The sequence below is a fragment of the Micromys minutus genome, assembly GCF_963924665.1.
Source record: "Micromys minutus genome assembly, chromosome: 24".
Classification (NCBI taxonomy): Eukaryota; Metazoa; Chordata; class Mammalia; order Rodentia; family Muridae; genus Micromys; species Micromys minutus.
Genome location: NC_137959.1, coordinates 45,825,866 through 45,853,664, shown reverse-complemented (window position 1 = coordinate 45,853,664; position 27,799 = coordinate 45,825,866). Strand labels below are relative to the sequence as shown.

Genomic DNA, 27,799 nt, shown 5'->3' with positions numbered 1-27,799 from the left:
GACCCTGCGAGGCGGAAGGCGCGGCCCGGGCGCCCGCCCGATGGGGCGGGAGGGGCGGGCCGCTGCTGCGTCCCCGCCCTGTGCTCGGGCCGGGCCAGGAGGGTCCCGGGGCGTGAGGCCGGGCCGGCTGGTGAGACTGTCCGGGCAGACGCAGCGCCATGCGCGCCCCTCCTGCCAGGGCGCTGCTGCTGATTCCGCGCCGGGGCCCTGCGGTGCGAGCGTGGGCCCCGGCCGTCTCCTCTCGGACATGGCTGGCTTCTGAGTGGACGCCGCTCGTACGCGCATGGACCTCTCTGATCCACGAGCAGAGCCCGGGCCTCCGCTTTCCCGCGCCCCTGTCGGGGCTGCCTGGCGGCGTGGGGCGGTGGGCAACCTCCCCGGGGGCCCGCCGGTGCTGGGTGCTGGCAGGACCCCGCGCCGCGCATCCCCTGTTCTCCAGGCTTCAGGGAGCAGCCACCACCGGTGTGCGAGACCTTGGGAACGACTCGCGGCGGCGGCCCGCGGTGACCGGGCGCTCAGAAGTGTGGAAGCTCCTGGGGCTGGTGCGTCCCGAGCGCGGGAGACTGTCAGGTAGGACCTCCGGGGGGACCAGTGGGCAGCGGGTGGGTCCTGGCCTGACCTCGGCCTTGACAAGGGCGACCAGGTCTACTGATACCTGTTGGAAGGCTATGGATGCCTTTTCCCAGTTGGCTGGCGCTCCCCATCTGAAGTCAGCAGAGCCTGTTACCAGAATATTTAAATTGGTCCCTATTAGCTTGTTGTCAGCATCTGCTTTGGGACATTCTCTGAATAAGCTAGAGTTTCTTCCTTTAAGAAAAAAAAAAGAAGTTTTAACAAAAAACATGTATACTTTATATTATACATTTATAATAATAAAAAACCGCTAGGGTTACACAGTGTCAATCAAAAATTCACAGGATGAAGCTGAGCACTGTGAACTTCATGCTGGCTGTCACCTCCCTAAGTGGCTTGGTCAGGACCAGGAATTGGCCACAGCATAAAGGAACTAGACAGTAACTCAGGTGGATCGACAAATGGCTTTTTAAAAGAGATCAGAATTGGTTGACTCTAAATGACAAGATTCTGTAACTCTCTGATGTCTGGCGGCCAGTGCGAGCGGGACTGGTTGGAGCACTGGCACACTGAGGTCTGCAGCCCCAAATCTCCATTCCTTCTGTGGATATGGACTGTGCCCTCCTCCTGTGGGATTACACCTTGGGAAGCCCTGCTTAGCAGGCAGGGAAACATTTGGATCAGAGAGGAAACGGGATAGACATGGCGGTTTTGCAAAAGGAAAGATGTCATGCTCTTGAAACAGGCAGGACCTCAATTTCGTTGTTGAGTCCCTTGCTGTACAAATTACCCTCTTTGGGCGAGATTGGGCATGAGGCAGGGGATCTGCCATCTCGAGAGTCGGGAGTTTGCTGTGACCTTAGTATAAGAAGACAGATTTTTACAATGGCTGTTGTGGATTTCGGTGGAAAAAGTCCTTTTCTCCTTGACTATCTTGTAAGCTTTTTCCTCTGTGTTTTTAAATTTTTTTTAAATGAATTATTTACTTTCATTGTATGAGCATTTATATTGTTTTATTTTATTGTGTACATTAATAAACATTAATGTATGTAACTGGAGTTACATCCAGTTGTGAGCTGCTATGTGAGTAGCAGGAATTGAACCCTGAACCCTGGGTCCTCTGGGAGAGTAGTCAGTGCTCTTAATCACTGAATCATCTCTTCAGCTCCTGCCTCTGTGTTTCATTGAGACAGGTGTAATGTGGTCCAGACTGGCCTCAGACTCACTAGTAGCTGAGGATGCCCTTGAACTCCTGATCTTCTTGTCCATCTCCCAAGTGCTGGAGTTATAAGTGTGAGCCACCAAACGCAGGTTTAAAAGCTATCGGAAGGGAGACGAGGGCAGAGGGAGGAGCCGGGACCCTGGGTAACTATGTGCAGACTGTGAGGGGCAGAGGCAGGAACCTAGGCTCCTGCTTCTGAAACTTCAGATCTCAGAGTTGTGAGGAGTCAGACTTTGCTGATGCCATGTAGCCCTTCCTTCTGCCTGTGCCTGTCATATCTGTGACCTGTCACCTGGCCCCACTTGTCCTGCCCTGCCAGCATGCTGTAGAGTCCGAATTAAGTAAGTCAGAACCGGAACCAGCTCCCGTCACCTGAGCTGGCGGTCAGATGTGTGGCCTGAGGGACGGACACATTGCCACTCACAGTAGGGGTTTTGTTTCTGAGTCAGGGTCTTGCTCATTAGTTCAGGCAGGCCTCCAGCTTGAGACCTCTTGCCTCAACCTCCCAAGTGCTGGGAGGCTTTCTGAGTAGGTAATAAACACATTCTGTCTCCAGGAAGGCTAAAGAAGAGCTCTTTAGGTAACTTGTATTTTCTTCAGCAGATGTGCTAAAGCTGGTCTGGATGTTGTGCTGGTGGGAGTAAAAGGAAGTGGTGGCAACCGTTAATTTGTAATAGATCACGCTAAGGGCTTGGCACATTTCTGAAATGCCGGGGGAATGGAGCCATTGAGTAGGTTTGTGTCCATCCATCTGTCTTGTCTGTCTGGTTGGTTTATGAGACAGGAGATCACTTTATAGCTCAAGCTAACCACAAACTCACAGCATTATTCCCTGGTCAGCCTTCTGAGTGCTGAGATTATAAGCAGGAGCCACCATGCCTGTCATCATTTTTTAAAGAGCCTCCCAAAAGCAGATACTAAGAGAAGAAATGCCAATGTTAGTTTTCCCTCCCTCCCTCCCATCCCCCCCCTCTCTCTGTCTTTCTTTCTTTCTCCACCCTCAGTTTTTGAGACATTTCTCTGTGTATTTCTGACTGTTTTGGAACTCATTCTGTAGACCAGGTTGGCTTTGAACTCAGAGACCCACCTGCCTCTGCCTCCTGAGTTCTGGGACTAAAGGCATGCCCCATCACTCCTGGCTTTGGGTGTTACGTTTTCTAGTTTGAGAGAAAATAGACATCCCAAGACTGGGGCTTGTATTTCAGGACTCGCCCTTCCTCCCCCTGCCCGCCCCCCCCCCCCTTCAGCAGTTTGTTCCCCAGAAAACTTCAAAGTTATATATCCAGAACTTGGAAAGCAGGGCCTCCTATCGGAGATGTCTGCAGATGCTCGAGCAGAGCAGAAGCAGTGTGGCCGCAGTCACACCTCTTGGCAGCCCACTTGAGGATTTCAGCTGTCTTGGTATCACTAAGTCTGCAGCACTACCCAGAGCCTTTCGGCACCAAGTGTTACTCTTATCACTTTGGTCACCAGGAGCCTCAGAAGGTGCTGAGCCTGGGACCATCAGGAACGTCACAGAGTAGACAGGGGGCACACACTTAGGCTTCCTGTGTGTTTAGTGATAGCAGGCCAGAGCTCAGCTCTCCCAGTGAGCAGTGGCCCGGAGATTAGAAGATAGCTCAAGAGCCGGGTCTTCCGACTCCCAGGGCGGCCTCCTAGCTACACTATCATTGTACTCCGTTCCCTTCATGAGTGCAGATATGCAGGATTCGGGTTGGCTGCTCTCCTGTTTCCTGGTAAAGGTTGATGGAGTGGATAATGACTTCTTAAAAGCCAGCATCGGCCTGGAACTATGGCAGAGCTTGTGGCTGAGTTTTGTACGGATATCTGTGGAGGGACCATAGTTAAGTCCAGCCAGGAAAGGATGGGACTTCCTACAGCTACTGCTTCCTGATGCCCAGATGGAGCATTGGTCCTGCAGGACAGGTCTGAGGGACAAGAGGCACGGCCTGTGATGTGGGGGCTACTCCAGGGGTCTGACGATCTACTGGACCCCTTCCCTGTTCAGCTTTAGTCTAGGCTCTCGGCCCCTATCCTCAGTTCCTTCCCTCAGCCTAGAGTCGATCCCCGTCATCTCCCTTCTGTCCTCTGTCCTGTTCCCTGTCATATCCACATCATCTCTGAAAACATCTCCCTGTCCCTGCAGATTCCAGCCTGCCTGCAGACAGTTCTCGCCCTCTTGAGGAGGCTGCCTTTTTGTCTTTTCCTTTTCAGTCCCTGTATTCTGAGATGGGACAGCTGAGTTACCTCTGGACTGAGCCAATGCATAGGTCATTTCTGAAATGACAGCTACCGGGCGCTGTGCCAGATGCCTTCTGTGTCTAATCTGTTCAAGGCAGCTCCAGGAGAAGCTTCTGTTGCTCTTGTCTGTTTATTGTAGGAAAATATGAGGCAGAGAGGAACTGAGTGATTTGTGTTAGGCCAGGCATGTTAGTGGCAGAGCTGGGTTTTGGTCCTGTTTGACTTCTCCTTAGAACCAGCTTTTCTGACCCTCCTTAGCCTCTGACCTCCCAGACCTGAGGTCAGCTGCATTTACTGTTCCTGACCTCTCTGACCCGTCTGACTACCAGGACTACTGAGTCATAGCAGGACAATGGGCATTGAGAGAATCGGCCTGGAAACAGCTGTAGGAGCCGCTGGGTCCTGTCAGGCCAGCAGATGCTGCACTTGCTGTGGAGTGCAATTTGATCGATCAATAAAGAGCTAACAATCAGTGGCTGGACAGGTAGACTGAGGCAGGACCTTTGGATCTGGGAGGGCTAGGAACTGAAAGGATGAAGAGGATCACCATGACTCAGGGGAGAAAGATGGGATGTAAGAGCTGCAGGAGAGGAAGCCAACCAGCCATGTGAGAATTTGGTTAAGTGGCCACCGGCCACATTCTTGATTGGGCCTGGGGTAGCAGGGAAAGGTTTAGGAGTCTCAGGAGTACCGAAGGGGAGTGTTTGCTAGCAGGGAAAGGTTTAGGAGTGCCCAATCTTTGAGCAAATCACGGCATACCAAAATTAACTGGGTGTGTGTGTGTCTGTCTGTCTGTCTCTCATTATCAAATCCAGATTGCTCCTGGCTAGGTGCATATGTGCAACCCACTGGGAGCCAAAGCAGTGTAGCTAAATTTACTGCTACATTAAAATTGATTTTAAACAATAGAATGAATTAACAAATAAGTACATGGAAGAGTTTAGATTTAGCCAAATAGCCTCCTTTTCCCCAGCCAGTATGTCACTATGTAACCATTGCTGGCCTGGAACTGGCTGGGTCCACCAGGCTGGCCTTGAACTTGCCTTTAGAGTGGAGGAATTCCAGGTGTGCTTCACCACATCAGGTTTCCCCTCATCTTTGTATGGGTATCATTACAGTGTAAGAACTCAATTGGAACCAGGCTTATATAATTCATAAGGTTCTTTCTGTGATTCAGAAAACCAGAGAAGTCTGGCATAATAGTTCACACCTCTAACCCCAGTACTTGGGAGGCAGAGGCGGGAAGATCACGGCAAGTCTGAGGCCAGCCTGGTCTGCATAGAGTGTTTCAGGAGTGACTGTAATTCTTTGTCTTGGTTCTGGCTTTATAGCTGTAAAAAGACACAATGACCACCGTAGCCCTCATAAAGGCAAACATTTAATTGGGACTGACTTACAGGTGCAGAGGTTTAGTCCAGTATCACCTGATGGGAGCATGGCAGCTGGCAGACATGGTGCTGGAGGAGCCAAGAGTTCTACATCTTGATCCGAAGGCAGCCAGAGAAAGACTCTTATTCAGGCAGCCGTGAGGAAGCTGTCTTCTGCACTGGGCTGAGCTTGGGCACTAGGCTACCTCAAAACTCATCTATACAGTGACATACTTCCTCCAACAAGGCCACATCTCCTCACACTGCCACTTCCCAAGGGCCAAGCATATACAAACCACCACATCCAAGCACTCGGGTGACAGAGACAACAGTCTCTGCAAATTCAGTCTGTGTGTGGTCTATACGTGAGTTCCAGGCTAGCGGGAGTTGTATAGCAAGACCATGTCATGAGAAAGGTACAAAGAAGGAAAGGGGGAAGGAAAGGAAACTAGAGGAGAGCCCGGCCTTTGGGAAGCCAGTCTCCCTGCCCTGTCACTGTCCCTTGGAAGCTGCTTTATATCAAAAGGGAATTGTTTTTGCCCTGGTTCACATCAGCCAGTTAGACTGGCATTATGGGTGGTGGTGTGTGTTCTGTTTTACGATCTGAAGCCAGGGATGGCCTCAAACTCCACAGACATCAGAGGAGAGCCTTGAGCTCTTGCTACTCCTCTGCCTAGCTCCTGAGTGCCCGGTAGGACTGTGTGTGTGCCAGTGTGAGGACGCACCAGTTTATGATGAGGGAGTTTTCTAGTTTTCATTTCTTTATTTAAAAATTTAACATTGTGTGTGTGTGTGTGTGTGTGTGTGTGTGTGCACCCACGTGCGCACGTGTGCCTGGTTCTTGCAGAGGTCAGAAGAGGGCATTGATTGGATCCTCTGGACCTGGAGTCAAGGATGAGTTTTGACCCCTGGTATGTGAACTCCCTTCCCTGCTGAGCAGGCAGAGGACTTTGCTCTGGTGAGGCACTTTGCCGCTCCCTTGCTAAAGTCCAGCGCTCTTTTATTCACTCATCAAGTATTGACTGAGCTCCTGTTGTGTGCTGCAGGGAAGGGCTGTGGGGTTGCTGCAGCCAGCAGCATGCTTAGAATGCCAGGATGTGGGGTTTGAAGGCTGGGAGGGTGTGTATGACATTCAGCCCGTGGTTCGGGGAGACATACCTTCCACTTTAGACCATGGCCAAGTTCATCTGTAACTTCTGGGAGAAGGCACCGTTGATGGTGGCCGCTGCCATGACTTACTCGAAGCCTCGATTGGCCACATAGGACTACACCAAGGTTGAGCTGGTTCTCCCAATCCCTGGTGAAATCCCTACAGTATCCAGAGCATGAAAAAAAAAAAAACTCTTGAACCATGTGTCAATTAAGACTTTGATCTGAATTAAATCCTAGCTGTTGAATATAGTAGTGTTTTCTCTGTCAGAGAGAGAGAGAGAGAGACAGAGAATATGCCAGGACGGAGAGTAAGAGACACATGGAGGGCAGAAAGCAGGGTCGGGAGTCTCTGAAGAGGGGAGCCCCACAACCATGCTCACACTTCTTGCTCGGCTGGCTCACTGGTCCACGCTCTGACAGCTGAAGCTTGAACACTTGCCCAAGGAGAAAGAAGCTCCTACCCTCTGCAGAGGGGGCCAGGGAACTCTTCCTGGATTCACAGGCAGTCCTGCCACAGACCAGCAAGGCTCCTCCAAGGTTTGTTATCCAAACCAGAGAAGCCCAGAGGAGGCAGACCTGCTGTGCCCGGTCACAGCACCCCTTGGAAAAGGAGCCTGGCTGCTGAGCCGATCATTCTTCTAAAAATGTTCTGTACTGTAAAAAAAAAAAAAAAAAGAGGGAACCACTTTGCAGATGCTAATATTATTATCTATCTTTAACCAGCCTTTTGTCTTGTCTGTTTGTCTGTCTGTTGTTGTTCTCTGCTTTAGCATTATTGGGGATTAAACCTAGGATTTCACACATGCTAGGCAATTGCTCTACCACATAGTGATAGTCCTCTTTATTTTGAAATGGACTCTTGCTAAGTTGCCTAGACTGGTCTTGAACTCACTCTGTAGCTGAGGTTAGACTTGAACTTGTGAGCTTCCTGGATATCAGCCCTATGTCTGTCACTAGGCCCAGATCCCATGGTACATCTTGCTCAATTGTTCTAGGTAGGTGCCCAAAGAGTGACTTCATTCCTTATACTGGTAGCTTAATATTTTTAAGTTCTTTAGAGTAGGCTCCACTTACCCTATTTATGTGGGTGTTTAAGATATGGATTCTTTTGCTGATACAAACAGTGCTAGAATCCTACATCCTTGGATCTGGATTTCCACAGCATGGAAATAAAATCCTCAGGAGTCCATTGCTAGTTACTGGTGACCTCACCTGTTGCTGGTGTGAACTTGTTCCTTCATCGGTGCAGTGTGTGCTCCCACCATTGTGAGAGCCTCCTCCCCTCAGCCTCACGGTCACCATGAGTGTGTAATCTTTGCCAGTCTCATGAGTAGAGAAAACTTGGCTGTGTATGATTTCATGTTCCTTAGAAGTATGGGTGTGGTTGTCTGCTGTGTGTGCTCCTTCCCACTGGACTTTTCTTTAGAGTTCTTTGTTGTTTGTTTTAGCTGGGGGGGGGGGGTTGAAACTTGCTATGTAAAGTATGCTAGCCTTGATCTCAGAGATCTGCCTCTGCCCCCCAAGTGCTGGGATTACAGTCACCACCACACATGGCTAGAGCTTTTTAGTGAGCCTCTGCCCCCTTACCTATTGTTACTTACATGGAGAATTGTTCTCCTGATAATTACCATTTCATGCTTTATTCCCCAGAGCCATAGTACTCCGAAGGGACATACCATGTGCACCTACTCTCCTAAGCTTACATAGAGAGCTTTGAAATACTGAGTGTACTCAAGAACAATAAACCCAGCACAATGGCGTGTATCTATAATCCTAGCATTCAAGGAGCTGAGATAGTGTCATGGGACGTTCAGGGCCAACCTGAGCTACATAGTGAGTCTGAAGCCAGCCTGGGCTACAGAGTTAGACCTTGTCTCAAGAAAAAGCTTCCCCTTCCTCACATACTCAGAAGATAACTTGCTCTGGATAGTCTGCCCATCGAGTGAGCGTGTAGTTAGAGGCCAAGGAGTAAGAGCAAGGAGCAGAAGTATGGGAGAAGCAAGCTCTGGGATGAGTTTGAATAGCAGAAGACAGGAGGGAGGCCATTGTGGGCGCAGGAAGGAATACAGACCATAGCACCCCTTTCTCTAGCTGTGTGAGGAAGCACATCCCCTCACAGCCATGCTTCCTCTTAACCTGAAGCCATCTTGTCCCTCCTTTAGTCAGGTCAATGGGTGAGGGAGAGCGCCCAGCTACTGAGGCCCCGTGTGCTGGGCGCCGCTCTGCCCTGCGGTGAGTCTGAGCGTCTCCCCTGTCTTCCAGCTGCCGTTGGGTTTCTTGCGGTGTCCAGTGTCATCACCATGTCTGCCCCCTTCTTCCTGGGGAAGATCATTGATGTCATCTACACCAACCCAGGCGAGGACTATGGCGACAGCCTGACTCGCCTCTGTGCTGCGCTCACCTGTGTGTTCCTGTGTGGCGCCGCCGCCAACGGCATTCGTGTCTACCTCATGCAGTCTTCAGGTCAGTCTGAATAGGTGACAAAGGACCTGGGGTCGGGTCAGGGCACGGAGCATCAGAGCATCGCTGCACCGGCCCCTCCTCTTCCTACTACTGCACTTGGACCTCATCCCACCAGGAGGGCATTATGGTCACTCAGAACGTAATCTACTTTCCTGTGGCCAGGGTTGAGCAGGTAGCAAAAGCAAGAGCTGTCTGCACTATACTGTGGTACAGCCGCTGGCGTGGACTGGAGAGGCTCTCCTTTAGAGAACCCGGTTTAGCAGTAGCACTGCTGACAGCCCAGGGCTGCGTTCCATGTCTGTGTGGCTAGTAAGATGGTGTCTGGGTGATCAACCCATTCCTGCTATTGCAAAGTGCAGCTCATGTAAGGGCAGCCAGTCATGAACAGATGGACGTCCTGGGTCTGTGATGCTCCTCGAATGTCAAGAACCTTTTAAAGAGTTGAAATGTATTTATTGTTGTTATGACATGCTTACATGCATGTGCAGGCACGCATGCGTGTGTGGTGAGATCAGAGGAAACTGTTCTGGGGTTGGTGCTCTCCTACCTTTATCTGGGTTTCTGGGTCCCATGTGATGCCTTCGGTCATCAGGTTTGTATGACAAGGGCGCTGGACCTTCTCTCTGGCCATGGTACCTTCTTCACTTTCTCCTCTCCTTGCTCCCGTAGTCTGTAGTTGCTAACAGGAAGTTACATCCCATCCCAGGATCCACGGAGCTGACGTGTTCAGTCTACAAACTGGCTTTGACAACTGGCTAAATAAACAGCTTGCTGGGGGCCACCCCACGAGTGGCGGGTGGCTGCAGTCACGGCTGGCCACTGTGTTTGCCTTGCAGGTCAGAGCATCGTGAACAGGCTGCGAGCCTCACTCTTCTCCTCCATTCTAAGGCAGGAGGTTGCTTTCTTTGACAAGACCCGCACAGGCGAATTGATTAACCGCCTCTCCTCGGATACCGCGCTCCTGGGGCGCTCCATGACTGAGAACCTCTCCGATGGGCTGAGGGCTGGGGCCCAGGCCTCAGTTGGTGTTGGCATGATGGTATGTCAGCCTCTTCTCTTGGTGTTTTCTGTCAGGGCTCTCGGGACCAGAGCTGGTGAGCATGAGAGGCTTGTCATTTTGTAAGCACATAGAACCAAGAACATTGCCCCAGTCTGTAGGGGCAAAGGAATCGCCTCTCCTGGCCTGGCTTATATCTCTCTTGTATCATTTAGAGAGTGGCATTTCTTGAAGGCCAGGGTGTGAAGACAGACAATTGTGTCAGGGTGAGGAGCGCCTTTGGGAACCAAGTGTAAGGTTCAAGGGGTGTAGACCTCACCTCTGTGCCCCTGCAAGGTGGGCTGTGTTCCACAGACGTCTTGCTTGTCTCTGACGGCTCAGCCCACCTCAGCTCACTCTCCAGGTAGTGTCTGTGCTCCAACCAGCCCTGCTGGTTTGGGTAACCTGCAAGTGTGATCGTAATGTTCATGGGACAAGGTTAAAAGACAAGCAAGTGCCAGGGTTATGATTCGGTTGGCAGAGCGCTTCCTCAGCATGCTCTGAGCCCTGGGTTCCACGTCCACCTGGCATAGTGGCGTATGCCTGTAATACCAGAACTCAGTAGATAGAGGCAGGAGAATCAGAAATTTAAGATCCTTCTTGGCTACACAAGCTCATTTGAAGCTAGCCTGGGTTATATGAGATTGTGCTAAAAACAAAAACAACCAAACTATCCCAAAGGCCAAGCCAAAGCAAAGGGCAGGACACCAGAAGGGATTGCCAGGTACTTAGCAGAACCGTGGTTTGAGGATAGATGAGCAGCCAGGCAGTCTGTCCGTTGGCTTTACCGATGCACTTTTGGAGGCCTCATGCCATGTCTCTTACCGTCTGTGCAGATGAGATTGGGCAGGTTTTAACGATGCATGAAGAGTCACCAGCACAGTTTAAAATGACTGCATCGCAGAGTTGGGAAGTCTAATTCAACTCAAGAAAGTTCTGTTCTTTGAGCCACTATTGCCGTTAAACTGACCAGAGCTGGTCCTCTGGCTCTAGGCCGCTGAGCCCTGGAAACAGTTTCCCCCAGTCCCCAGCCCTGTGGCAGGTGTGTTAGGAGCCCCACTTCAGCTGCGTATGATATGGGGCACTTTAGTGACTTCTCTGACCCGATTGATGTGGAAAATTCTGGTTACTCGGGGCCTTAGGATGATTATACCCAAACTCATGATGTGGTTTGACCGGTGCAGAGCACAGAAAGCCTCATTCCATCCTGCCCGTCTCTCTGCTCTCGATGTGACCTGACATACTGAACATGTTAGAACTCACCCGAGGCTGTGCTGGCTACAATCTTCTCCCCAGCAGTCTAGCCACAGCCTCCTTGGTAACATGCCCTCCTTGGGTCGTTGAGGTTGTTTTGATTTTGATGCAGGACATTGCTATATAGACCTAGTTGACCTGGAACCCACTGTGTAGACCAGGCTAGCCCCTAACTCACAGATTCCCTGTCTCTGCCTCCTGAGTGCTGGGATTAAAGGTGTTGGGTTTTGTAAGAATCAAACATGCCACGAAAGCCCAGCCCAGAGAGGAGACTTGGCTTGGCAACAGTGTCGTTGGGGCTGCGCGGCGGGTCTGAGGATGTCTTGCCCCTTCAAGGAACAAACCTTCTTGACTTTTGTCCACAGTTTTTTGTGTCACCGAGTCTGGCCACCTTTGTTCTGAGTGTGGTGCCACCTATCTCTGTCCTCGCTGTGATTTACGGGCGATACCTACGGAAACTGTCCAAAGCCACACAGGACTCTCTGGCAGACGCCACACAGGTACTGACCTTCCAGGGGTGTGTTATTTAGGTGTGGGGCTCAGAGCAACCGGCATGACGCATGATGTGCGGGGCGTATTCCTTCCCAGCGTCAGCACCAGGGAGAGAAACAAGCCACCAAGTCCTTCCTTTCCGTCAGTGGATGTCAGGACAGACCTGAAAACACTCTACACCTGGCTAGCCACTTCCTGAACCTGCTTCCTGTTTGCTCTGTTTCCCAGGCTGGCCTGGAACTGGTGCTATAGCCAGGGCTAGCCTCGGGCTCACGGTCCTCCTCCTGCCTCGGCTTCCTGAGTGCTAGTACTCCGGTTGTTAGCCCTGCACCTGGCTTGCGTCAGCTTCTCACTGCTCTCCATCATTGCTCCTGGTCGGATGCAAAGCTGATGTGACCAGCCGTGGTGGAACATACCTGTAAACCCAGCTAGGATGATCATGGATTTGAGGCTAGCCTAGGCTACCCCCCTCTAAACGTTTCCTATGAACAATAGACAAGAATAAAAACAAAAAGAAGCTAATATGTTTGGAAAAGTGTTTAGTCGGCACGGTGTCTTCGTTAGCTCCGTAAATAGTGTGTGGCACTATCTTCTTTAAAAAAAAATTATTTTATTTTTACATGTATATGGCGGTTGGGTATGTGTACATAAATGCAGTTACCCTCAGAGGCCAGAAGAGGGCGTTTGGAAACAGTGAACACTCTTAGTCTTCTGGGTCATCACTCCAGCCCTGTAGTTAATGTTTTCTGACAGCAAAATGGATTCTTCTTTGCACTCTGCTATGTGATCTTACTTGACTGTGCCTCATACAGAGCCTTCCATCGGCCAAATATTGAATAAGAACCACATTTTGACAACTTTGCTATCAATTACAGTGTGACACTTTTCCCTTTGGAGTGTGTGTGTGTGTGTGTGTGTGTGTGCGTGCGCGCGCGCTATCTGCATGTATGTCTGTGCACCACATGTGTGCTTGGTGCCAGTGAAGGAAAGAAGGCATCAGGAACCAGAGCCACAGGTGATTGTGAAGCACCATGTGGATGCTGGGAATAAAATCTAGATCCTCTGTAAGAGCGACAAGTGTCCCACTGCGAAGCCATCTTTCCAGCCCTCACCATGTGTTTGGTTCCTCGCAGCTAGCTGAGGAGCGGATTGGAAACATAAGAACCATCCGAGCTTTTGGGAAGGAGGTGGCAGAGGTGGAGAGGTACACCAGCCGAGTGGACCGGTTGCTGCAGCTGGCGCAGAAGGAGGCCTTGGCGAGAGCCTGCTTCTTTGGAGCGGTAAGTAGATCACTGTAGGCGGTGAGATTTTCATCCTGTGACTCTTGACACAGTGGAAATGATTTTATTTCAATCCTAAGATTGCTTTGGACTTTAGGCTGTTTTTATGGCAGGAGAAGAAAGCAAGAAAGTGGAATCAGAGGAAAAGTAGCTTGTGTGAGGTCTGCTGTTGGTTCCCAGTGAGTGCTAGGCAGCTCTGAGGGCCACAGACATCGAGTAGGTGAGCTCTGTGGACCTTAAGACTGGGCCACAGTGTGTGTTCACACAGGCTTCTAGTCCCTCAGATGCAACTTCATGTGCCTAATCCCATTGAGGGCTGTATAGGAGAGACTGTAAGAAACTGACCCCTGAATGCAAAACCCACCATGTGTGCTGTGTATACTCAGAAGGCTGAGACAGGAAGCTTATTGTAAGTTTGAGGCCAGCCTGCTCTATGCAGTGAGCTTGGGGCAGCCTGGTCTATGCAGTAAACTTGGGGCAGCCTGGTCTATGCAGTGAGCTTGGGGCAGCCTGGTCTATGCAGTGAACTTGGGGCAGCCTGGTCTATGCAGTGAGCTTGGGGAAGCCTGGTCTATGCAGTGAACTTGGGGCAGCCTGCTCTATGCAGTGAGCTTGGGGCAGCCTGGTCTATGCAGTGAGCTTGGGGCAGCCTGGTCTATGCAGTGAGCTTGGGGCAGCCTGGTCTATGCAGTGAGCTTGGGGCAGCCTGGTCTATGCAGTGAGCTTGGGGCAGCCTGCTCTATGCAGTGAGCTTGGGACAGCCTGCTCTATGCAGTGAGCTTGGGGCAGCCTGCTCTATGCAGTGAGCTTGGGGCAGCCTGGACTGCATAGTGAGGCTGCCAAACCCAAACTAAAGCCAGATAAGGAGAAAATGGAAACATTTTCATCTGAAGCTCAGAGGCTGTTTGATGGCTAGAGAAGCAGCATTCAGAGACCACTAGGGACCAAAGCTCACAGGGGCAGGCTTAGGGCTGCAGCTCCATATGGGGGATGTCACCTCAGCTACGAACATGGCAGACCGAGTCACGTCAGTTAGGCAGGCCTAGATGCTACTCTCCTCTTCTGAGCTGAGTAGATCGGTGAATAACCGGACGGAGTAGTGTCTACGCTCTCGTGAGGATGCAAGTGTTTCTTTCACTGCTGCAGATATTTCAAAACCTTCCTGTGAGAAGTTCTGTATAGTAAAAGGGAGGCAGAGGCCCAGTTTGTACTCTCGTCCCGAGAGGTCTTTGGTTGTACTGACGTCTTTGTTTCCTTCCTCCTGTAGGCTGGGCTCTCGGGAAACCTGATTGTGCTGTCTGTCCTGTACAAAGGAGGCCTGCTGATGGGCAGCGCCCATATGACAGTGGGCGAGCTCTCTTCCTTCCTCATGTACGCTTTCTGGGTTGGACTGAGCATCGGAGGTATAGCACACAAACAGGCTTTGAGGGTACACACTGAAAACAGGCTCCACTGAGCAGGCGGTGTGACCGTGTCAGTCTCTCAAGCAAAACTGAAGTTAGGTGACTCGGTGAGCAGGTTCCCTGTTGGGAAATTTGGGGCCGTTGTGGCCTTCCACAGCTCAGGACCATGGAGGAGCTGTGTTTCCTAGCCTGCGTTTGCAGAGTGTCTCCCAGTTCCCAGCAGCACTGAGGAGACTCTGAGCCTGGATAGGACAAGCCTCACCCCACACGTGTTGCTGCCCAGACTCTTTTTTTTTTTAATTTTATTTATATGAGTACATTGTCGCTATCTTCAGACACACCAGAAGAGGGCATCAGATCTCATTACTACCATGTGGTTGCTGGAAACTGAACTCAGGACCTCTGGAAGAGCAGTCAGTACCCTTAACCACTGAGCCATCTCTCCAGCCTGCTGCCCATACTTTTAATCTGTCCATACTCAGAGTCTCTCTTTCCTCTCACTCCTCAGAATTAATAATAAGGTTTTGTCATTTTTGTTTGTTGACAGTTTCATGCCATGTACCTAGTCCATTCTGTCTCCCCTCCCCTCTCTTCTTCCCTGGCAGCTCCTCTTTGCAAATCTCTTGCCATGCTCATGGATTTTTCTTTTGTGTCCCACTGAGTTTAACCTGGGCTGTCATTGTGACTCTGGGTAAAAGTGGGTGACAGATGAAGATAGTGACCTGCCCCCAGACTATGGGTTGCCAGGACTTCAGCAGAGAGGGCTAGGACCCTGTAGGCCCCTTTCTTGCTCATTGTAGGGCCAGGACCAGTCTCTTGAGGTCTAGTGTCTGCTACAGTAGCTTCTGTTGAGTTCACAGTGGCAAAGGCATGCAGTGCCTGAAAACAACATTCCACAGCCCCTCCTCCTGTCTTCTCTCTTCCACATCCTTTTGATCCATTCTTTGGCAAATGTACTTGAGCCTTATCAGAGGTACTGTAAAAACCCTGTTGAGGGCTGCAGCTTTCAACTGGATATGTTGCCAATTTTAGCATCATGGCTGAGTCTCTCTATTCACTGCTGTTCACTAGAGGAGATGCTTCTCTGGGAAAAGCTGAGGGTAGCATGTATACATTCATATACACACACATATTCACGTGTTTTGATAAATATAAAGTGTTTTATTTTAATGGAGAGTTTTATTGCATAGCACAGGCTGACTTTGACATCTTGTGCCTCTGTATCCTGAGTACTGGGATTACAAGTGTGGCTCACTTTTTTTTTTTTTTTTTTTTTTTTTAAGATCTCCTGGAACTCACTATGTAGACCGGCCTTAGAATTCTTTTTAAAAAGCAACATTGTTGCACTTACAAGTGATTGTCCCCCACCCCAGTGTCAGGATCAGCACCCTTTTCATGGGAGTGGCCATTTGATACATTGTTGCTGAGCCTACAATGACACATTGTTGTTATCAACCAAAGGTAACATTAGAATGTTAGGGTTAGCTCTTGGTGACTCTATACCCACACCCACAAGCATATGAGTACAAGCACAGGCATAGCGCAGGAAAGCTGACAGATGTGTATTGTCCTAAACTCACCATTATAACTCACAGAGAGAGTTAGTTGCCTTTGCTGACCTGTCCGGTTCAGCTTGCTAACTCTCTGCTCCCGGCATGCACAGATCATTTCCACTGTCTGCATAGCTTTGGAGTTTTCAAGCGTCAAGGGTTTGGAGTCAGTAAAGCATGCAGAGCAGGCAGCCTTTCCTGGCCGGGTCTTTCCCTTATTCATGCACATTTAAGATTCTTCTGTCTCTCACAGCCTAATAGCCCTTGTAGGATCTTTCTTGAAGGGATTTCAGTTTACATGGGGTAAGCCCCCATGCTGCACTGAGGAGGAGGTGGCTTTTCTTGCAGTGCTGAGACTTGTCATTGGTGAGCAGTGTGGTTCTTTTCCTTACTAGGACTCTGAGAAAGAGAGGCTGTAGGAGTACTAGGGTAAGAGGTAGAGCAGCTACAGCCTCAGCTTCTTTAGGGAAAGTGGCAGACTACTCATTGACAGCCTGTGGCCTCTCTTGTCCGCTGATGATAGACCCTTCTTGTCCTCAGGTCTAAGTTCATTCTACTCCGAGCTGATGAAGGGCCTGGGTGCTGGTGGGCGGCTCTGGGAGCTGCTGGAGAGACAGCCACGGTTGCCTTTTAACGGTGAGTATGCGGTGGGGCTGTTCTTAGTTTTGGCAGTTAGACTGTCATTCTGTCCCCCTCAGAGAATGGGCCACTGCCAAGAGGTGGCCCCTGCTGCAAAACCATGGAGGTCAGGGTTCCCATGGGATACTGATGGGTACACTTTAGGGGATGTTGTAGAAATGTGGGGCTGATGACATGACGTGCTGACCACGCATCTGCAGCCAGTCATTACCCAAGGGCGAGGATAGCAGCTTGGTGTGCATAGGAACACCCAGCTGGCCATGTCCAGTATTCCGTAGTGATTCTGACATTTGTAAAAGTTTGGGGAAGGTGGAGATTAGTAAAAGGCTTTATATGTCCTGGCTCTGGGGAGTGATGCTGGGATGCTGGAACTGAGCGGAGGACCATCTCCTCGCTGGGATGCTGGTACTGATGAAGGACCTTGTCATCATCTTCCCTGGAGCCATGGGCCACCTGCCGGAGATGTGGGTGGAGGGTGACGATGAGAAGCACCTGTCAGCACTCAGGGATGTCTGCACATTGCTAGGCACTCACAGTGCTGTGAGCTTGATGTCGGCCAGTATGATAAAAGCGAGGGCATGACATCCAGTGACAAGTGGTGTGTGAGTTCCATATCAGGCCAGGTCACACCGGGGCTATAAACCTTTGACCCTCCTTATCCTCATGGTTCCCGTCACCATGCCTTCAAAATGTTTACTTGGAGTAGCTGAAGAGCTCTGCACAGAAGCTACTTGAGCACGGTGACTGAGGTGGGCCAGACAGAGGTTGGGTCTTCACACTGCTCCCAAGAAAAAGTGACACCTGGGGTCCATAAGGTCACACAGGACCTTACACAATAAGCCCAGCATCTAGGCCTGCTCCCCTCCAGGAGCATGTGTTTCTGTTCACTTGAGTCAGGCAAGGGGGACACACACAAGGGGACAGGTGCCCTGGGCTCCATTCTCACTTTAGCTTTCTGCTTTCCCTCTCGTGTTTCAGAGGGCACTGTGTTAGATGACAGAACCTTCCAGGGCGCCCTGGAGTTCAGAAACGTGCACTTCACCTATCCTGCTCGCCCAGAGGTGTCCATCTTCCAGGACTTCAGTCTTTCCATCCCATCTGGATCTGTCACAGCGCTGGTTGGCCCTAGTGGTTCTGGGAAGTCAACAGTGGTCTCACTCCTGCTGCGGTTGTACGACCCTGATTCTGGTAGGTGGCTCGTGACATGTCACTCGGGCAGAGGCATCCCTGCTGCTCGCCCCCACCCCATGCCTAGATGAGGCCACGCCTGACAACACTTCCCCATATTCCTGCCCCTGGAAATGGGTCAGTAGGACTGCCCAGCAGTGCCCAGTAAATGCCTTCTGGTGCTGGCAGCCATGGGTGCTGTCAACTGTCCCATACTCACACTGGAGCTCTGTCCTGGTGTGTGCCGAGGCCTTCTGATGGCTTCTGCCTCGGGGCTGTTCCTTGGCTGATTTTTAGGGGCTTCTGCCTTGACTGATTTTTGGTTTTTTTTTTTTTTTTTTTTTTTTTTTTTTTTTTTTTTTGAGGGGGTTATGTTTATTTTTTTGAGGCAGGGTCTTCTCCGCAGCTCTGACTGGTGTAGAACCCACTGTTTAGGTGAGGCTCATCTCAAGCTGTGGCAGTCCTCCTGCCTCTGCCTCCTTGAGTGCTGGGATTCCAAGCATGCACTCCCAGACCCAATTCCTTGGTTGTTTTAGAAACAGCTAATCTAGTGACCAGGGTCCACTTCCATGTGGTGATGCTGCTAACATTTTTCTGAACTAGTAGGATGTTCCCCAACCCTCTTTTTAGTTTTGCAGGCTGATTTTAAACTTGTGGCCCTTCTGCCTCAGCTTTCTGAGTAGCTGGGACTATAGGCCTGCACCCATCCTGCTTGCTTTTTGTGACCTATTGTGTGTTCTTACTGAAGTCATGTCCTTACCTCTAATGCAAACATTCTGTTTCCTGAGCCATCTCCCCAGCCCTCCTCTTCCTTCATCTTCCTCCTTTCTCTTCCTCTTCCTCCTTCCTTCTCCTTCCTCTTCTTCCTCCTCTTTCTCCCAAGTGCTGGGATCAAAGACATGCACCACCCTGCCTGGCCATGTTTTCAATAGGGTCCTACCACCCTTTAAGAGCAAGCGTGTGTTATTTTTATCTTTACCCCTTTCCTGCCTAGAGTAGATGATCTACACATGAGCTTTAAGTTTTGGATTTCCAGAGCAAGTAAGAGAGTGTCTCATCCATTCATGAGATGTGCATGTATGTGCACTGTGTTGCAGTCATAGACGGGGCTGCTGAAGAGACTCCAGCTTAAACTTGTAGAACACTTGTAGACCTCCATCCCTGAACCAGGCCTTCATGGTCTCTTCTGATACCAGCATGGTCAGGAGACTGTAGAGTCAGAAGGCTGCCATCAGAACTGCTAACCAGTGCACTCTGTATTCTCCTGTCCCACACACTTCTCTCTGTGATTGAGGCTTTGCATAAGACATCTGATGCGGGCTGGAGAGATGGCTCAGCGGTTAAGAGCACCAACTACTCTTCCAGAGGTCCTGAGTTCAATCCCAGCAACCACATGGTGGCTCACAGCCATCTGTAATGGGATCCAGTGCCCTCTTCGGGTGTGTCTGATGACAGCTACAGTGTACATGAAATAAATAGATTTTTTAAAAATCTGATGCATGCAACATCAACATTACCAAGTAGCCCAGCTACCAGCACCTCCAAACTCAGGAAGGTGGGCTGGTTAGACTCACCATTCACTAGAGAAGGATCTAGCGTCAAACATTCCAGAAGACTCCTGGTGCTCTTAAAGTCCCTGCTTTGTTGGTTTGGGGCTCCATGTGGACACTATGGAAGTGAATTGTTTTGGTGGTTGGGACGGAACCCAGGCCCTTGCATATGGCAGGTGGGTATTTCACCTTTACCTAACACTCCAAGTCCTGACTATAAATTTAGTCTTCAAAACTGCCTTGGGATTTGGATCAACTGGTTATTGTTTATTTCGTGTGCATAAAACTCTGGATTTGATCCGCAGTACAGCCCTAGGGGGCGAGGGGCCAAATAACGGTGCGTCCCTCCCCGGTAGGTAAGGGAGGGTAAGTTCAAGGTCATCCTTGGCTCCACGGAGAGTTTGATGTTGACTAGACTGCGTGAGATCTGTGCCAGTAAGGGAGTGTGGGAGCAATGTATCTGGGACTTTCCCTCCTTTTTGGGTTCACTTTGGTTATCACCCTTCTCCCGTCAGGAACAGTCAGTCTTGATGGCCATGACATTCGTCAGCTAAACCCCGTCTGGCTGAGATCCAGGATTGGGACAGTAAGTCAGGTAGGACCACAGGCTTCCTTTTGCTTCCCTTTCGCTTCCCTTTGTCTGAGCTGCTTTGCCTTTGATTTCCTCCACCTCATATTTCTCAGGAGCGGGACAGAGGCTTCCGGATGGATCACACCATTCCCCTCCCCACCTCACCCCACACACACAACCCCCACACACCATTCCTCTCCCCACCTCACCCCACACACACAACCCCCGCACACCATTCCCCTACCTACCTCACCCCACACACACAACCCACACACACCATTCCACACATACACACAATTCACACACACCATTCCCCTCCCCACTTCACCCCACACACACCATTCCACACACACACACAATTCACACACACCCTTCCCCTCCCCACTTCACCCCACACACACCATTACACACACACACACACACATACACACACACACAAAATCCACACACACCATTCCCCTCCCCATCCCACCCCTCACATACAGTCCACATACACCATTCTACACACACACACACCCAATCCATACATACCATTCCACACACACACATACACAACCCACACACACCATTCCACATACCTACAACACACACTGACTGCTTCCTATGGCCCAGGGACTCACCACACTTCATCGGTTGAAGTGCTAACTTACTTTATTGAGAGCCGGGACTGGTGTTCCTGTGCAGCACTGGGGGCTTGAGGAAATGACCAGCAGAAGCTCCTGCTGTTCTTCATAATTCCCATGCGTGGCATGGTAACCAAGTGTGGTTCCTTTCGTGGAGCAACAATGTGTCACAACCATCTTTCTCTCACCTCTGTGCACCCTGTAGTCACACCTGCACCTCCCATTCCCACAGTGTGACGGGGATTTCTAGGATGGATAGATGGTGCAGCCGTGGTACTGACTAACCTAAGCAGTGTGTGTGACACAAGGGCAGAGGAGAGACTAGAAACCGCTGTGCTACGTGGGGCTCTGCCAGTCAGGATGTTGTGGTGGTGTCTGCTTGTTTGTCAGAAAGCAGTGGATGGACACGGGCCCTTTGTCTGTAGCAGAAGGTTGTAGTCAGACTTGGGTCTTCCTGGCCTTGCTAGCCCTAGGGAAGGGGCTGAGATTTAGAAGGTTGTCATGGGCCAGCCATTGTGGGCACCCATCTTGGTGACTCCCACAGTGTGGTGAAAACAACAGATCGATTTGCTCTTCATAGTAAACTGGGACCTTTTTGAAAAAAATAACATTATTTGTTTTGTGTGTGTGCATGTGGAGGTCAGGTGACTACTTAGGGGAATTGGTTCCCTCTTTTTACTGAGCAGGTTCTGGGGTTTGAACTTACTGAAGACTCAGGCTATCAGCCTTTGACAACAGGCACCCTTACCCCCGCCCCCAGACATTTGCCAGCCTCTAAACTGGAACTTTTAAAATCAACCGGGTGAGTTTTAGAAGAGCAAGATCTTCAGACAGTTCTGGAAGTGTGTGTCACTCTAGACTGAGGCTTGTCCTCAGCTCACGCCCATGTCAGCTCACGACCATGTCAGCTCACGCCCACGGTGCCCATCTGGAGTTGCTGACAGGTGTGCTGTATTTCCATTTGCAGGAGCCAGTCCTGTTCTCCTGCTCTGTCGCTGAAAACATTGCCTACGGCGCTGATGACCTCTCCTCGGTCACAGCCCAGCAGGTGGAGAGGGCCGCAGAGGTGGCCAATGCCGCTGACTTCATTCGTAGCTTCCCTCAGGGCTTCAACACTGTGGTTGGGGAGAAAGGCATCCTCCTGTCTGGTAAGTGGTCCTCACGTTGAGTTTGTTGGTTTACTTGTTGCAGAAGCACTTTCCCATGACATCCCACATGGTTCCCAGTGCACTGTAGTTTATAGATGAGCTTTCCATCCTTGCAGCCTAGGAAAACCACCTCACCCTTTCCTAAAGGATGTTTCCTTCACTTTGTACCCAGAATTTTCCTTGGGACTGCTGCCAGTTAGTGAGTGACAGCAAGCCTTTGAGCATGTATGAGGAAAGATGTGCTTTGCAACCTAAGGCTCAAGGGAATTAAAGAGATGTGATGTAGTAGTCGATGACAACCTGCCTGAGGGAAAGGATTTTCCCAAAGAAACCCAGCACAGAAAGTCACCTCAGACTGTTCTGTTGCTGTGAAGAGACACCATGACCAAGGCAACTTATGTAAAAAGAAAGCATTTAATTAGGGGCTTGCTTATGGTTTTAGAGGGTAATCTATTGTTATCATGGTGGGTACATGGCATCAGGGGGAGCACAGCAGCAGAGAGGCATGGTGCTGGAGAAGGAACACATCCTGAGCCTAAGCAAGCAGTGAGAGACAGAGAGAGAGACAGAGACAGGGGGGAGGGGGAGGGAACATACATGCACAAGAAGGAATGTGTGAGCTTTTGAAAGCTCAACTCCCAGCCCCAGCAACAGAGTCCTCCAACAAGACCACACCTCCAAATCCTTCTAATCCTTCTCAAACAGTGCCACTCTCTGATAACAGAGCATTCACATTTATGAGCCTATGGCGTCATTTTTATTCATATTACCACAAAAGGGGTTCTTACTTTCCAGTGAGAACCAGAGGCCAGTGGATTTTTCAGAAATTTACTTTGATAGACCATCTGTCATCTCTGTCAGATACGATGCCCTTTTATTGTCTTGTGTAGTGATAGGGCTAGTGCCCTGGGCCTTAAGCATTGTAGGCAAGCAAGTGTTGCTACACTCCTAGGCTGTATTTTTCTCCTTAAAGCACCTCTGAAAAATGTAAAGCCCTCTTGCTGTGAGGGCATTATGAAGAGAGACTGTGGTCCTTATGTGACCTTCAGGCCTGAGCTTGTGAAGGGCTTTGCCTCAGGGAGGAAGAGTTGGCCATTCTGGGACATCTTCGTGTTCAGCAGACAACTGCATGTTTGCACACCATGGGTACCACACTCTCGGGGGAAGGGAAGCTTGTTCCCACCGGCTGTGCAGTGTGAAGAGCGGCCTGTGCTGGAGCTAAAGGCAAGCACGTTTCATTGCACATGAACTTTTCTCAATGCAAATGCTGAAACGTATTTCTTCCTGAGGTTCTGAGCTCCCATCATCTGAGGTGTCTGGTCGCTAGACCTGGCAGTGGTCCTCTCTGCTCAGTCAGTCTTGAGGGAGGGAGTGAGGATTAAAGGAAGAATAGACATTATAACATGACTTCAGCCAGCACCAAAGCCGGTTTATTTTATTCCAGTCTGCTTTTATAACATTCTAGGTACATGCAAATAAGGTCAGTTCTGGGTCAAAGACAGAGTAGTCAAGGATCAAACGAGGCATAAACGAAGGTCTCATGATTCCTGTATTCAGGACGTAGTGAGATGCTCAAGATACAAAGAACACACTCCCCGGCTCTATTCATCTTGAGCCTTGTCCTAGCCCAATGTAAACTTTCTCGCCCACATCCTTGAAGCAACACCAAGACCTCTCCACACTTCACACGGTGCCCCAGGTGTTTTGGTGTTAGTTGTTTTATTGTTCTGTTTTTGAGACAGAGTCTCATTATACAGCCCGGACTAGCACAAAACTCACTCTGTAGACCAGGCTGGCCTTGAACTTGCAGAGATCCACCTGGCTCTACCTCCTGAGTGCTGGGATTACAAGTGTATGCCACTGTGTGTAGCTGTGCCTCAGTTTTGGGAGGCAGTTGTTTGGTTCTTGTTTCGTTTTGATTCTAACTGTATGTGTGTTTTGAGACAGGGTTTCCCTAATAGCCCTGGTTGTCCTGGAACTCACTCTGTGTAGATCTACTTGTCTCTACTTCCCGACTGCTGAGATCAAAGGCATTTGCAACCACACCTGGTATCAGCTCTCAGCTGGAGAAATGAAAGCAATCCTAGGGTCTGTCTCCAGTAATGACTGTTCCAGATTAACATGCCTCATGCACTTAGGGAAAGTCTTCTGTGGAGCAAATCCTCCATGTAGGTTAGCTATGGTGATTGCTTGCTTTGCAAGCTAGTAAGACAGTGTATTTAAAAACAAACTCCTGCCCATCCCTTGTGGTTAAATGGAGGAAGCCCTCCACACTGTCTTATTGGACATTTTGTTTACCCTTGCCTTCTGTCTGCTCCTGTCAGGTGGGCAGAAGCAGAGGATCGCAATAGCCAGAGCTCTGCTGAAGGTAAGCAGCCCACGACTCGCCAGTGCCCACTTTGGGTTTAGATTTTTGAGGAGGGGATATGTGTGTGTGTGCATGCGTGCATACATACGTGTGTTTGTATGTATTATGAATGTTTTAATGTGTTTGTAATATACTACATATGTCTGATAGTCTGGTAAAAAACCGAGCTACAGGTTTTGTTTGTTTTTTTTTAAGATTTATTTATTTATTTTATGCATGTGAGTACACCGTAGCTGTCCTCAGACTGGAAGAGGCATCAGATCCCATTACAGATGGTTGTGAGCCACTATGTGGTTGCTGAGATTTGAACTCAGGACCTCTAGAAGAGCAGTCAGTGCCCTTAACCTCAGAGCTATTTCTCCAGCCCTTGCTTTTAATTTTTAAATCAATGTAGAAACTTACCTTTGCCATCACTTTTGTTAATTTTTTTAAGTGCTTTAATAATGGAGCTACTTGGTTAGAGAGATTGCTCAGTGGTTAGAGCACCGACTGCTTTTCCAGAGGTCCTGAGTTTAATTCCCAGCAACCATGTGGTGGCTCACAACCATCTGTAATGGGATCTGATGCTCTCTTCTGGTGTGTCTGAAGACAGTGACAATGTACTTACATGAAATAAACAATTCTTTTAAAAAAGAATAATAGTTAGCTTTGAATGTGTTCCTTAAATTTTATCTCTTGGGTCGAGGTGCACAGAGGTCAGCAAGCAACTTGTCAGGTCAGCTTCTCAGTGTAGGGTCTGGGAGTGGGGTTCAGGCAGTCAGGCTAGGTGGTTAGCGCCTTCACATGCTAAGCCACTTCAGCTGTCATCTCCCTGTCCAGAGTTGTGTTCACTGACGTCATTTCCCTCCTTCCATTTTTACTTTTTCAGAACCCCAAAATTCTTCTTCTCGATGAAGCAACCAGGTGAGGTTATCTCTGTGACATGTATGATGATGTTAGTTTACCTAGCGTGTGTGTCCAGGCTGGAGGGTGTCTTAACAGTGTGTGCAGCCATGGATGCAGCTCTGTCATCTTCCTCTTGTGTGTAACCTTGTCTGTCACAGTGCACTGGATGCCGAAAATGAGCACCTGGTCCAGGAGGCGCTTGACCGGCTGATGGAAGGAAGAACCGTGTTGATCATAGCCCACCGCCTGTCCACCATTAAGAATGCCAATTTTGTTGCTGTCCTTGACCAAGGAAAGATCTGTGAACATGGGACACATGAAGAGCTGCTTTTAAAGCCCAACGGGCTTTACAGGAAACTGATGACCAAGCAGAGTTTCGTGTCATACAATGGAGCAGAGCAGGTCCTGGAACCCGCACAGGTGTAGCCTGCAGTCGGGCTGTGGAGTAGTGGAAGCAGGGCTGTGGCTCCTTCAGTTGCTTGTCCGTACCCTGTCTAATGACAGGCACAGCAGGTTAGTGGTGGACTGTCACAGACCTTCCAACCACACAGCCCTGAGGACAGATCCTAGAGGCTGTGTGAAGCCTGAGTGTTATTTGAAATATGCCTCTCTCCCCAAAGAATGTACAGTATTCCTTTACGGATGTACCGGACCTCTATTCAGTTGAACTTTCTATGTCTAAAGCCCTGAAGTGACTGCAGGTTTCCAAAGTTTGCTAGCTGAGCAGAACACCTCACTTCCTGTGCGAGCTGCCAGAGCCGAGTTGTTCTCAGGTGACAACTTTAAAAAAGGAATTAGAAACTAAAGGCCTAATTAATTTAAGCCAGTTTACTAATCACTGAGGTACCTACCTGGGGTCACTGAGGGGAAGTTGGCCTTGTCTGTCCCCATGTCTTCAGGTGTTAGCATTCTGGCACACTACAGGCTGACTCTCAGAATGCGCAGTACTCACAGTTTGGGCGCTCGAGAGCCTAATGCATTTTGCCAAAGGGAGACGTCCCATTCTGTAAACAGGAAAGCTTCTATTTTTTTATTACTTCCTTGTTGTATGACTCCATTTAAGAAGCAAGGTACAAACGACTAGACATTATCAACAGAGGTGAATGAAAATCCATTTCACGTTTGTTGAAGCATGTATTTTGAAAAAAATACCCATTTTAAATATGTAATTTCCAGGTATATTGTAGTTTTATATTTTAAAATTTTATTAATAAGGCCAAATCTGAATAATATTATTTTCAGCCTGAGTGTGGTGGCTCTTAGAAGCAAGGCAACAAAAGGAGCATCATCCTTTGGAAGGCATCATAGTTAAGACACATGCTGTCCTGCCTCTGTTACTCCAAGTCCTACCAGCGTCAGCAGTCGACCTGTGGCAAGTGTGACTTCCCTGTCCAGTTAGACAAGAGAAAGTCTAAGTGCAGTGCCAAGGCTAGGAGAGGGAACACTGCTGGGTCTGCGGAATGAGGCTCCTAAATTGTGCATTGTAGATTTGGACACGGATCCTGTGAAGGAACAACCTGAACCCAAGAGGGTAATTGTTGCAGCATCCCAGTTCATGTTGAAGATTTCAACAGTCATGAATAAGTCTTCTGGTTTCTAAAAAAAGGAAGTGTAGTAGCTCACACCCCCACCCTGACACTTGGGAAGCCAAACCCTGTTACATAGCGAGTGAGTTTAAAACCAGCCAGCGCATGAGACTTCGTTTTAAAGACCTAGCATCACAACTTTTACAGCAATTCCAATAGCCAATGAATTTGCCCTTTTTTTTTTTTCTCTTGGTATCAGGCTGTTACTTGGATGCTGCCCCAGGAAGAAGTGCTTTTTTTTATGCTGGCGATGTAGAGCCTGAGGCATAGCTGCCCTGAGTTAGTTAAATGGACTGGCCTGCTCAGCATGTGTGGTGCTCTTGGAGTAGACAGCTCGTCAGCTTCCACTGCCCACATTTACTCAGCTCCAGCTCCTCGCAAGCGTTCTCAGAACTCCCAGCAGCTGTAAATCAGGCTGGTGGGAAAGTATTGAATTGAGTCATCACATTTTATTTCTTAATGTATTTAACATTTTATATCAGATTAAAATTTATAGTGAACTTAATCTGTGTCTGTTTGTTATGGTGCTGAGGTTGACCGAGGGTCCGCACACGTGCTAAGTTCTTTACCACTGACTTTATTCCTGCTTCAGCCTCATGGCTATCATTTCTTTTAATATTTTGTACATATTCAGTTTATTTTCCTTATTCTTCCCCCTGGATTTCAAGACAGGGTTTTTTTGTAGCCCTGGCTGTCCTGGAACTCCATCTGTAGACCAGGCTGGCCTTGAACTCATCACCACCCCTGCTGCCACCACCCACATAGTTTCTTTTTAAGATTTATTTATGCATATGAGTACACTGTAGCTGTCTTCAGACACACCAGAAGAGGGCATCAGATCCCATTACAGATGGTTGTGAGCCACCATGTGGTTACTGGGGATTGAACTCAGGACCTCTGGAAGAGCAGTCTTAGCACTCTTAGCAACTGAACCATCTCTCTAGCCCCCATAGTTTAATAGAATTCATTATACTAAAAAAAAAAAATCTTTTTAATCTCACATGTCATATACAGAGTAGTGACTGAGTTCCATGCCTTTCCTCTTACTGTTCTCATGTATTTGCTGTTTATTTGTGTCTGTCCAGTTACTCCAGCCCCACTACTATGTGTTTTCTGCCAGCACTGTGGTCTTGAGAAAGGATTCAGCAGTGTCAGCCTTCAAAACTCCAGCTTATGAGGACAGAGGCAGGCAAAATCAGTAAAATGAAGTCTGGCAAAGTCTGTGGCAA

The 27,799-nt window shown here is 49.4% G+C and overlaps 1 protein-coding gene across 1 annotated transcript; it reads left to right on the top strand.

Annotated features, from left to right (window-relative positions):
* Window positions 1-27,065, top strand: ABCB10 (ATP binding cassette subfamily B member 10). The gene is made up of 13 exons (XM_080937331.1): window positions 1-570; window positions 8,818-9,018; window positions 9,855-10,057; window positions 11,674-11,808; window positions 12,934-13,080; window positions 14,348-14,483; window positions 16,574-16,669; window positions 17,651-17,860; window positions 19,905-19,984; window positions 21,551-21,731; window positions 24,056-24,099; window positions 24,968-25,002; window positions 25,143-27,065. Exons 1-13 carry the CDS (start codon window positions 159-161, stop codon window positions 25,408-25,410), a joined length of 2,148 nt encoding a protein of 715 aa, XP_080793457.1. The 5' UTR covers window positions 1-158; the 3' UTR covers window positions 25,411-27,065.
* The last annotated feature ends 734 nt before the right edge of the window (window positions 27,066-27,799 follow it).

Excerpts from the sequence above, each read along its gene's own strand:
- ABCB10 (XM_080937331.1), top strand. The coding sequence starts at position 159 with ATGCGCGCCCCTCCTGCCAGGGCGCTGCTGCTGATTCCGCGCCGGGGC. Across the intron at positions 9,019-9,854 it reads CTACCTCATGCAGTCTTCAG|GTCAGAGCATCGTGAACAGG; the intron begins GTCAGTCTGAAT and ends TTTGCCTTGCAG. Across the intron at positions 17,861-19,904 it reads GTTGTACGACCCTGATTCTG|GAACAGTCAGTCTTGATGGC; the intron begins GTAGGTGGCTCG and ends TTCTCCCGTCAG.